This window comes from Pseudonaja textilis, chromosome 1, assembly GCF_049901715.1.
Source record: "Pseudonaja textilis isolate UNSWEBS1 chromosome 1, rPseTex1.2, whole genome shotgun sequence".
NCBI classification, from domain to species: domain Eukaryota; kingdom Metazoa; phylum Chordata; class Lepidosauria; order Squamata; family Elapidae; genus Pseudonaja; species Pseudonaja textilis.
Window position 1 is genome coordinate 162,054,680 of NC_141990.1, and position 11,842 is coordinate 162,066,521.

General features: G+C 40.8%; 1 protein-coding gene across 3 annotated transcripts in view; it reads left to right on the forward strand.

Annotated features, from left to right (window-relative positions):
• FN1 (fibronectin 1) overlaps positions 1 to 11,842 on the forward strand; it is a 90,865-nt gene extending 79,023 nt beyond the window's left edge. The window contains exons 39-45 of one of the 3 annotated variants that reach the window (XM_026707702.2): positions 507 to 967; positions 2,433 to 2,571; positions 4,710 to 4,868; positions 6,382 to 6,507; positions 8,975 to 9,081; positions 9,768 to 9,860; positions 10,927 to 11,842. In XM_026707702.2, coding sequence (XP_026563487.2) covers positions 507 to 967; positions 2,433 to 2,571; positions 4,710 to 4,868; positions 6,382 to 6,507; positions 8,975 to 9,081; positions 9,768 to 9,860; positions 10,927 to 11,001 — 1,160 coding nt within the window. In that variant the 3' untranslated portion in view covers positions 11,002 to 11,842. The remainder of the gene's footprint in view (positions 1 to 506; positions 968 to 2,432; positions 2,572 to 4,709; positions 4,869 to 6,381; positions 6,508 to 8,974; positions 9,082 to 9,767; positions 9,861 to 10,926) is intronic. The other 2 variants (XM_026707703.2, XM_087919612.1) reach the window with 2 other exon arrangements.

The window sequence follows — 11,842 nt, forward strand, 5'->3', positions numbered from 1 at the left end:
TGTTGGCTCTCCAGTTGAAACTGTAGATTCAATGTTGAAGCATAGATGGGAATCCAAGGGTTGACATTTTAGGAGAACTGATTTTGTAAGTATGTAAATATGTGTAATGCAATATATAATATTTCTCCCTTAAGATTTTTTTTTGAAAACAATATAGCAGTAAAGGTAGTTAAGGTGTTAATTTCATTTATTTATAAATATAGCAGTAATTAGTAGTTTGGCAAATGGGACGTTTGCTTTTTATGGATCTTTCAAGAAGTTCTTTGGTTGTCATTCTAACTTGGCTTTAGTTCCAAATTACAATGCTTTCTTTCACCTTTTGATTCAAGTGCTATGGGAGTAATTTAACGAGGCTCTGCAGAATAATATTGCTTTTTTGAGAAGATTGCTAACATTTAATTGCTTGAATTAAGATATTATGGGGCAGATTTCCTCCATCTCAAATGGAACCCTTGCTGGAGCCTTCAGCACCTGGCTTTCATTGCTTCTAACCTTTCTTTGGCTAGATGAGCTTCCCCGGCTGGTAACTCCACCGCATCCTGGTGAAAGGGTGACAGAGATATTGGATGTGCCTTCTGTTCTGGAGAATGTACCTTACCTCACAAACAACCCCTATGACAATGGAAATGGTATCCCAATTCCAGGTTCTTCTGGTCAGCAATCCATCCTGAGCAACCCAGGTCAACAAGTCATTGTGGAAGAATTTGGGTCTCGAACCCCCACAACTCCAGCCACTCCAGGAGGGGCTAAACCAAACGAAGAACAGCCAGTGGTGGTGATCCATCATCCCATTCAAGTTCCTGATGTTGACAAACCTTCTTATCATCATACCCTTCTATCCAAGGATAATTACACAAGGCCCCAGGAAGCACTTTCTCAGACAACTATTTCATGGACACCTTATACAGATAGCTCTGAATACATTATTTCTTGCCAGCCTGTTAGTGCTGAAGAAGAACCTACTGAGGTAACTTAGATAAATTGTTAGTGATGAAACAGTGTGCCCATATTGCTTTTACTTTAATAATAGTTTCTGTATAAGATCTACTAAATAAGCTGAACCAATTGTGTTGCTTTGTGTCCACTTAGGGCAACAATGAAATTTGTGTATGTTGAAGTTATCATTTAAGAATGAGGATTTAAGAAGAAAAGCAGTAGTGCTGCCTATGGTTGAAGATTAAAGTGTCTCTTAAGGAGAGAGTACTAAGTCTAAGAAATCACAATCCAGTGTGGGTTGTGGGTCTTTAGGAGACCAGAAATGGCTAGATTGGAAGACCAATACCTCTAAGAATAGAAGCAGACCCCCCAAAAAAATCTGAAATAGGGATTTTTATAGAACAACTTCACATGGAAACTATATTCACAGCAGAGTTTGGAAGAGAGATGAATAAGAAAGCCACATAAATCTGGTCAGAAATCAGTATTTTAGAGGCTAGAATGGAAAGAGTTAGAAATAGGCAGTGTATACATCAAAAGGAAGTGAGTTGATCGCTGCATTTGCACAGCACAGGTAAGAGAATTATTCCCCATCTGTTTAATTGTCTTCCTGCTGAGACAGTGACAATTACAATTTGCTGACCACTTTTGCAGAAGCTCCAGGGGTCACCTTTAGGGCCTTTGCACTTCCTGTTGTAAATCTGTCCTCTAAATAATAGCATTTGTTCTGTCACCATGCTGACTAACAATAACTGGATTAAAAGATTAAAATGTAACATAAAGAAGAATATATGGTCAAACAATAAAGCAATACAATGAGCTAATTAATTGAACATAAGTGAAAAATAATTACTAATATTAGAGAGAATAGGCTTTAAATATAAAAGTAGCCGATAAGAGCAAGATTAGCATAAAATTTGTTTAAGATTGAGCTCTGGTGGCTACATAAACAGGACTATGTAATTTTCTTAGCAAAAAAATGTCAAAGTAGCTTCCTCTGAAGTTTGTTAAATTTCTCAGTTTAATTTGGAGATATGTATCACCTGATAGTCTCCTATATACAGTATGTATAACTAGGACTGCCCTTCTGAATTCAGCCAAAGTCTGCTGAGTGCTGCCACCTCAGTAGAGCTTGTATCTGAGTAAATACTTTTAGGTGCAAAACAATAAGCTGCCAGTCAAAGCATGGTTACATTGAAGGAAATCCTACTAAAATTAACAAGAGCTGTGAATAAAGAAGGCTAAAGTTATATTCCAGACTAGATTTCTGTTGTCTAAAAAGGCATATAGAGGTAGGGAAATAGAGTATTGCTCACACTAAAGGTAATAAGAAAGTTAGTTAAAGGTTATAATATAAATCCTTTCTCCTGGGTATTTTTTTTTTTTTTGGCTAAATGGCTCAGTACCCGAAAAAAGTGTAAGAACCAGTTTTTTATATTGCTAGAAAGCATGAAAGTTTTAAAAACTGTTTTAAACAACATTTTCTCAAACCACAGATCAAAGTTCCTGGCGTGTATTCTAGTGCTACGCTTACGGGTCTTACTCGGGGGGCAACCTACAACATCATAGTAGAAGCAGTTAAAAATCAGAGAAGACACAGAGTTCTTGAAGAGATGGTCACCGTGGGCAATGATGGTGAGTGAAAATGAGAACATTCTACTTTTATGACTTTTATGTTTATGCTAATTTTATTTCACAATGGTATTTTTTTGACTGTTTACTAGTTGATAGAGAGGTGCGGTGGCTCAGTGGCTTAAAAGATGCCAGAGAAGGTCTGTTCCAACAGTTCAAGTCCTACCACCGTGTGACAGAGTGAACTCTTGTCACTTGCCCCAGCACTTGCCAGTCTAGCAGTTTGAAAACATATAAATGCAAGTAGATAAGCAGGTACCACTTTGGTGGGAAGGTAACAATGCTTCATGTTTTGCCACACCCTGGCCTGGAAATGGAAATGTGCACTGGCCCCTAAAGTCAGCTACGATTAGCAGAATGAAACCTGCAGGGACTCCTTTTTTAAATCTTTTACTAGCTGATGATTGCACTAATTTCATGTTATCTTCATAGTCCTTTAGAGAGAGCACACATGAGCCCTCTTTTTTTTTTTTTTGGCCTTATATACACACACATAGTCTTGTTTACTTGTACAGCAGCTCCATAAAGGGAATCTAGTCTGAGGGGGGAAAACGGGAATGCTGCTTGTCTTACTCCAGGATCCTAATCACCACATAGTTCTTCAGTTCTCCACTAGGCTAGTTAAAACAAACTGTTCAGAATACTTTATTTTTCCTTGATTACCAGCCAATATTTGTGGTTGCTGTTTCATTTGCAGATGGGAGTGCTCACACAACTGAAATTTTTTCTCCGTTAAAAAAAGCTCATTAAGAAAAACAATGTATTTAAAGGGAAAAGTCTTAATGATAAGAAGGATCCTTATCCCCAGTCTGAAATGATGATACTGAACACTACAACCTCTTCATAGCTGGTCTGAGTATCTAAAAAAGGCAGAAATCCACAGTCTAAATTCTTCCTATAACACTGAATGCTCCTCTTGGCATTTGCCTTAGTTAACAGCAGTTTCCTAAGGGAGTCTTAATCTAGAACAGGGGTGTTAAACTCAAGGCCCGCAGGCCAGATCCGGCCTGTGGGGTGCTTAAATCTGGCCATCCTGGAAATAAAAAGGACTGGCCCGTGGTGCCTCTGGCAGCCCCACCGGGGGGGGGGGCTGTGTGGCCCTTGCATGGCCTGTTTTCAGCCTGGACAGCCTCCTGCAGCATTTTGCTGACCAAAACGGGGTGCAGGGGGCCTCCTGCAGCACTCTGCCAGCGAAAATGGGGCATGCCCCGCAAAGTGCTGCAGGAGGTTGTGTAGACTGTGAACAGGCCATGTGGGGTTGTGCGTGGCCCCCTGTGCCCCATTTTGGCTGGCAGAGTGCTGCAGGAGGACCTCTGTCCTGTTTCCCCACCTCCATCCCTACCCCTGGCCCAGCCTGCAGAGGAGAACTACAATGTTGATCCGGCCCTCAAAGAAATCCAGTTTGATTTGATCTCAATCTAGAAGGCTGGAATATTTTGCATGTACAGGAATCCACACTGACTATGGGTGCTTTTCTTCCTGTAGCCTTGGCATGTGGGACTTGAATTCTGCTTCTTTCCATGGATTCTCTTTAAGAATTGCAAGGGTCATAGAAACTTTCCATATGAGACACCGTAAGAGTTAGCATTAGGGAATATAACTGCATACAATGAGAGCATGTACAGTCAGTTAAGAAATGATGTCTCCATTGGGGAGTCTTGGATACAAGCAAGAATAATGAACATTCAGTTTAGGGCAGGTCTCCGTGTTCTCCTTTTCCCATGTCCCTCTATAGAAGAAGGCATTTTTTTTTCTGAGATGCAGGTTGATGATCTCTCTTTTTCCCTCTACACAGAGCTGGGATTGTGCAAAGATAGGGAAGCTGAGCTACTGATAGCTGGCTTGCTAGACTATTTGAAGGGAACGGTTAGTCCTTTGGCCAGTTCAGTTCCCCTTTCTGTGTTACAATCTGAACCTAATCCATGAATGTACATTTCAGCTCTTTAAATATGCTGCCTTTTACAGTGGGAAGTACTGATTTCTTTTGGAAATAATAAGGGAAATTGAATGAGAATTCCATGCCATGTAATTATGATGAGGCATCTGTTATAAGGAGTGTAGAGAGGATTCATCATTACCTGCAGAATGTAGGGAAGGAAGAACTTAAGATTTAACAATGTTTTATTTACTTTGCTTTCCAGTTTCTGGAAGATTACCCACTGATGATGCATGTTATGATACCTTCACTGGTTCTTTTTATTCCATTGGGGATGAGTGGGAAAGGATGTCTGAAACAGGATTCAAATTGTGGTGTCAGTGTTTAGGTCTTGGTAGTGGACATTTCAGATGTGATTCTTCAAGTGAGTACCTTCTTGTACATCTCTTTTTCTAATAGTTAAGACATACTGAATTCTTAAGTATTAATTTAAATCTTTCTACACCAGAGTAATGCCCATATTGTAATGTTCATAAGTTCCCCCTTTTTTGTAGTCTACTTTGTCATTTAACTTGAAATTACTTCGTTACAAATTTGTATTCCTGTATTTGGTCTTATTAGTGACTCATTATTCCTGGCGATTAACAAGAGTTATTTTGAAAGCATGGTTCTTGGTTGGCATGTAGCAGTTAATCAGAAATATGGAAAATAAAGCTCAGATTATTCAGGAATAATCATGAATCCAGGAACAGAGAATGTACAAACATGGTTCAACTTGCATGCTGAATATCAGGATTATGACTTTTTAAAGATATAGAGCTTGGGATAGGGAGAATGACTCAAGGTTCTAATCCTTCATTGGGTAAATTTTGAGCCAATCATTGTCCTGTCACTCAACCTATCCATTCACATCTGTCACATGCAATTCCATCAACATAATGATTTTATCAGAACTCTCAGATTATGTTGCGTCTCTTGAGAGTACTATGGTCCTAACCAGAAAATTACCTCTGTCTAATTATGATTTAGTCTCAACGTAGGACCCTCCTCTAAGGTAATCCATCACTCTATTCAGACAATCACACAATGCAAACTGTAAGCATTTGCAGACATTATTAGAATCCAACTTGAAACCTTAATTGATTGATTTATCCATACTGTGGATTATAGCTGAGCAGTTATTCTCCTATATTTTCAACCCTGTGGAGTCAAAAAGCTTGTTAAAACAACAATAATCTTGAATTATCTATTACATATGATGCATTTTATGTTCCAATAATAAATAAGGTATTGAGATGAAATTTTAGGAAGAAATTTTTGCTGACCCCGGGATATGGATATGTAAATTGCTACACATTTGAGTAGAGGTCATAGTGGGAATCTTACCCACATTGGGTCACTGAGTTCACTGGAAGGAGCTGTTCTGGAGCTCAAACAGGGATTTTCTCGGCATTGTGCACCCAAAGACATTGGTCACTGAATCAGGGTCCTTCAACACAACTACTAAGTTGCCTTGACCTAAGATCAAGTATTCACATTTGCAAAGGTAGAAAATGTCTGAAATGTTGATAATAAATAGCAATAGACTTGTATCCTGCTTCATAGTGCTTTACAACACTCTCTAAATCTAAGTGGTTTACAGAGTAGGCATATTGCTCCTAACATTCTGGGTCCTCATTTTACCAACCTCAGAAGAATGGAAGGCTGAGTCAACTTTGAGCTGGTCAGACTTTCTTAAGATGTCCAATTATGTTTAAGTTGTCATTTCATTTCAATGGCCTTGGAGCAGAGCTTTCTCAACTAAGATGTTGCTTTGTGTAGTTTCCTATCATCAATATATCAGTTTCAGATGACAGCCAGTACAATAATCAACTTGTATTAAAAGCTGCTGCAATGGCAGATCATTCAACTTCCACCTTTTATTTTGTTTCATTCAGAGTGGTGTCATGACAATGGGATGAACTATAAGATCGGTGAGAAGTGGGATAGGCATGGAGAGAATGGCCAGGTGATGAGCTGCACTTGCCTTGGAAATGGAAAAGGAGAATTCAAGTGTGACCCTCGTATGTATTTTTCATGAACAGTGTCTCTGATTTATGTTGTACAGGTAATACCTGAGCGTTCCCTTAGCGAACATTTGAAGTTACGCAATAAGCACCCCCTAGCGCTTATGAACAAGTCCCAAAATTATGAATGTTGCAGCATCACGGCAGTTGTTCGCCCTTACAAATGACCACAGAGGCTCTTCAACATTCGCTCTGTCTATTCCCCCACCCGCCCCGCCTGTGGAGCCTCATCTTTCTAAGTTGTCTTCTCTGTCACATTGTTCTCACATCGTTGCTTCAGGGTTTTAGTGCATTTGCAGAGAACAGAGGCCTAACATTCTGTGAGATCATGTGAGATTTCACGCTCCTGATCTTGCATGATCTTGCACTATAGGCCTCTATTCTCTGTGTATTGAGGCCTGGACATTTGCAAACAGAGGGAAGGCTTTCGTCCTTCAGGCCTTCCCTCCATTTGCCGTTTCCTTGCTGTAGCCTGCTGGGAGATTGCATCCCTGTAGGCTTTGGCAGCCCTTTGCAAAAAGCCTTTGTTGACACCAGTGGAGCTTGGGAAAAATGGGTGTGCTGCTCCAAAGCTCCGTTCCTTCCGGCAAAGGCTTTTTGCAAAGGGCTGCCGAAGCCTACAGGGACACAATCCCCAAGTGGTTTGGTGGCGAGAAAGGAGCCCAAACGTTGAGCCTTGCCAGCCTCGGAAACCAGGGATCTCGCAGGCATACTGACCACATAAAGGCTGCCCAAATCCCCAAGTTGTTTGCAACTCAACCGAGCTGCACAGCCATCCGCCCCAAACCGAGTGGCGGGGAGGCTTTGGGATGACACTCGGGACTGCCCAACCGAGGACAGCACCCTTCTAGTGCATCCTGGCAAAGGTGAAGCAGAAGCAGGCAGGATCCACGCAGGGCTTCTCCAATGGCCGCCCTACCCCCAGAGCTGTGCAAGCCCCAGAGCAGTACTGGGAAGGTTAGGGGTATTCCAGGATTGCAACGCTGAAGGCTCTCAGGATGGAGTCTTTTTTGTAACTTGAGCAAGCCGCACAGCCATCCGCCCCAAACCAAGCAGTGGGGCGGCTTCAGGAGTACAGGCAGGAAAAACAGGACAGGAAGGAAAATCCCCCTCGCAATTTTCCTGCCGATCACCAAAAAGGCTCCCACCCAAGTCTTCAGCCTTTACTTAAGCTCAGCACAGAATGAGAAAAGGTCAGGTGGAAAAAAAACCCTCCCCATTTTCCTGCTGAGCCTTCAACGTTGCAATCCTGGGATACACTGAAAGCTTGTAGGGGGAGCCTTTTCAGCAGTCCCGAGCATCATCCCAGAGCCTCCCCACTGCTTGGTTTGGGGTGGACGGCTGTGTGACTTGGTTGAGTTGCAAATAACCCGGGGATTTGGGCGGCCTTTACATGGCCAGTATGCCTGCAAGATCCCTGGTTTCCAAGGCTAGCAAGGCTCAGCGTTTGGCCTCCGGCACACTCTTCTCCTCCCAGGCAGTGGCTGCGCCTGCGCGGCACCTGCAGCTCACTGAGTGTGGCCTGCTGATCTTGGCTGGTGGCGGCTCTGACCTGATTCTGGCCGCCAACACTGTGGGCAAGAACCAGCCATGACGATTCCGCTTCATGGCCACACAGATGGAGCCTGCACCAGCTGCTGCTTCACATGGGAGAGGAGGCACTATGAGGGAGCCCATTTGTCGCATTGGCCAGGTGGGGGTCACCCACACAGGTGCTGGGCCTCTGGGCTCCACTCTGAAGAGATGCCAAGTAGAGGCGGGGGAGGCTCAGTCCCCTTACCCGGTTGCCTGCCCTCTGCTGTTTCTCAACAAATGTCTGTGTGTGTGTGAGAGAGAGAGAGACAGAAACAGAGACAGAAAGAGAAACGGTGGAGGGGAACCCCTTTCAAACAGCCTCGCCTGCAATTCTTGTTACTCCCCTCCATCATTTCTCTCTCCCTCCCCCTCCCTCCCTCTCTCTCTCTCATACACACACACACACACACAAACACACACACTGACATTTGATTGCTTGAAAGGGATAGGCTGCACTTTGCTACGACCGTAAGCACATGGTTCCCACAATCTTTCAGAATTGCCTGCCTTTTCATCCTTTTCTCAAGCAGCAATAGCCGGGTAGAGGTGGGGAACATCTCCAGGCACCCAGAGACACATAACTCCCGGCCCTCCTGGATCACCGCGGGCCGGGGTTAAGAAGCCAAGATGACAGGGAAGGGAAGGGCTGCCTCCTGGGCTGGCCATGCCCACCCACTTCATTAGGGCTTATTTTGGGGGTGGGGCTTACATTAGCCCCCCCAAATAAGGGGAGGACTCACTTTTGGGGGAGGTCACATTTTGGGGGAAACACGGTAATTTGGCAGTGTTTTAGGATGAAACTCATGTTGAAGATAATGACAATGTATGCATCAGGTAACAAAGCACTGATAGTCCTCCAATTTTTGAAAAATTCGTTAATTGATTGCAGATGAAGCAACTTGTTATGATGATGGCAAGATGTATCACGTAGGAGAGCAGTGGCAGAAAGAATATCTTGGGGCCATCTGCTCATGTACTTGTTTCGGAGGACAACAGGTAGGCATTTCCATTCTATGTCGTGTTTTTTGTTTATTTTACCAGTCAATTTTTATAATCTCATGCTCCTGCTGAAAGCACTTAAAACGACTGCTCTGAATCAATTTAAAAGATGTCAATTTAAAATTTTAGATATATTTGACTCTGTGTGTGTGTGTGTGTGTGTAGTAGTAGTAGTAGTAGTAGTAGAAACCAGTCAAGTAATTAAGTTGATCTGGTACATATAAATATTCATATTCACAGGATTGACTGTATCTTCAAAACAGACCTTATGAGAAATGGTAAATCAGATAAAATTATCAAAAGTGATGATGGAAAATTAAAAAGTTATTTTTATATGATATGTATATACATAAAACCTCCATTATTTTCATAAATTGTTATTTGCAGCAATGTTTAATAAGAACAGCTTATAAGACATATTTGAGTGGGCAGCTATAAAAACTTTAAATTAAATCTGCTTCTCTTGGAGTTGTTGAAATTATATTATTTCCTTAATCCACTGTATAGCCACCTCCTTTAAATCTGGACATGAAAGCAGGTTTCTTTCTGTTCCTCAAATGCTTTTGGAATCTTTACCAAGCCCCCATCCCAAAGAGCCAGGTCAAGAAGGAGGTGAAGTCCAACAATATTTGAAAATACCCTCAAACATTCAGGATTGGATTTTTTTTTTTAAATTTACACAGGGCTGGCGTTGTGACAATTGCCGTAGACCTGGTGCATCTGAAGGTTCTCCTAGTCAAACCTATTCACAGAGAGAGCAACAAAGCCCAAACACTGTAAGTGGACATTTGTCTATAGGTTCTATAGGTTCATATGTGGTTCTTAAATTTTAATCAATACTAAGAATAAAATATTTTTCCACTAATTGGGTGTTATGATTCTGCAGAGTGTTCTACTGTATAAGAATAAATATGCAATTCTGCCTTTGGTGCTCAGAGTCCCTTTGCCTTATCCATTGACCAAAATACTGGAGCATATATTCTAAAATAAATTTCACAGCTTCCTAACATTAGTTATAGGAAGTACACATCAATAAGTAAACTGTTGTATAATTTGGCAGCCTTTCCACTATATTTAAGATTTCAAGATTTTTTACTTGGAGCAGGAGATGGATACTTGAAAGATAGTTGCATTAGAATTCAACTAGAAGCAGTTTAGTCTAGTGTTTAAGGAACCAGGCTAGAAACAAGGAGACTGTGAGTTCTAATCCAGCCTTAAAAATGAAAGCCAGCTGGGCAACTTTGGGCAAAGTCATAGGTAGGTCAACTCCTGTCCCAGCTAGTGAATCAACACTTGATTTATTTAAAGAAATGGTCACTGCAGTTGTGGGAAAATATTAGGAAAAAAATAGGTATATTAAATTTCAAATAATTTCACTTTCTTTGGTAAATTATATGGGTCTGTTTGCATTCTACGTGATAGAATTACAGTAATATAAACTAGAAAAGATAAGACTTAAACAAAGTATACACAAATACAAAACACTTTTCCATGGAGGCCTAAGCAACAATTACATTAACATAGGTGTCTGTAGGTGTCAAGTGATAAAATGTGCACAAAAAAGCAAAGTCTGTGATTATGTATTTGGGCCAAACATTACGATCTAAGTACAGAAAGACAGAATTTACATCCTATAATGTCACATGTATTTCGATCTAATCTCAGGTTGCTGCAGATGGTGAGGCGCAGTGAATTTTTCTTCTAAAATCGAATGGTCATATAAAGATTTTTCATGAAGAACCTATAGTATAAATGTTGTTCGGATTATCCATACTTTCAATAAGATACTTGCTGTCTTTTAACATTATGACTACTAATTATATTTATTCATGTTTCCTCCAGAATATCCATTGTCCAATTGAGTGCTTCTATCCCTTACATATACACTCAGATGCACAGATCCAACGTGGAGATTAATTATCAAGATTTTAACATCAAGCAAAAAGAGGTCGCAGCCAAGACTATCACTATAAATGCTGCTGAGAGAAAGCAGATCTATATTATCTTGTGGTAATGAAAGCATTCAGCTATCTTATTTGGGCTTCATAAAATCTGGATGACCACAGGTTTGTTAGCAAAGAGATACAAAACACTTTAGATTCTTTTCTGTCCTCTGGTGGTCATCTGGATTTTCCTATCCCAGGCCTGACTGATAGCCTTAGAACAGCTGCACTTCTCCACTTTTGCTCAGTTCACAGCTTGTCCAAAGGAGACTAATCCTGGTGCATTTCAAATCTTCTTTTCAGCAAGGAAGCAGATATGCTGTCCATTCTTTTCTCAAAGTCCTTCAATATTGTTTCATATTTTCCTTAAAGCAACTATTGCTAATAATGCTCAGCAATTTGTAAGCACCCTCGGGCCCATAAAAAATTGGAGAGAAAATACTGAATACTCAAATGAAAATCCAAAAGAGAAATATGTTCTGCTAACATGCAGGCATCAATAGGAACTACATATCCTATTACTGTGGTATTTATAATATGCACAGCCTTAATCTTTATAAATTATCCTAATTTTTCCCCCTAGCGGTATATATATGTAACTCGTACTGTTATTTATCAACATCAATTTCCTTCTATACCTCCCCCCTTCATCTCTAAATGTCTTTATATTTTTCTACAAGAAAATACATTAAAGACATTTAGTATACTGTTGACAGAAAAATTTGATATAATGATGGTCAGTGATTATTTTTTATACTGTAAGTGCCAAAGCTTTCTGCTGAGAGACAATTCTTTTAATAAAAGGTTTCACCAAA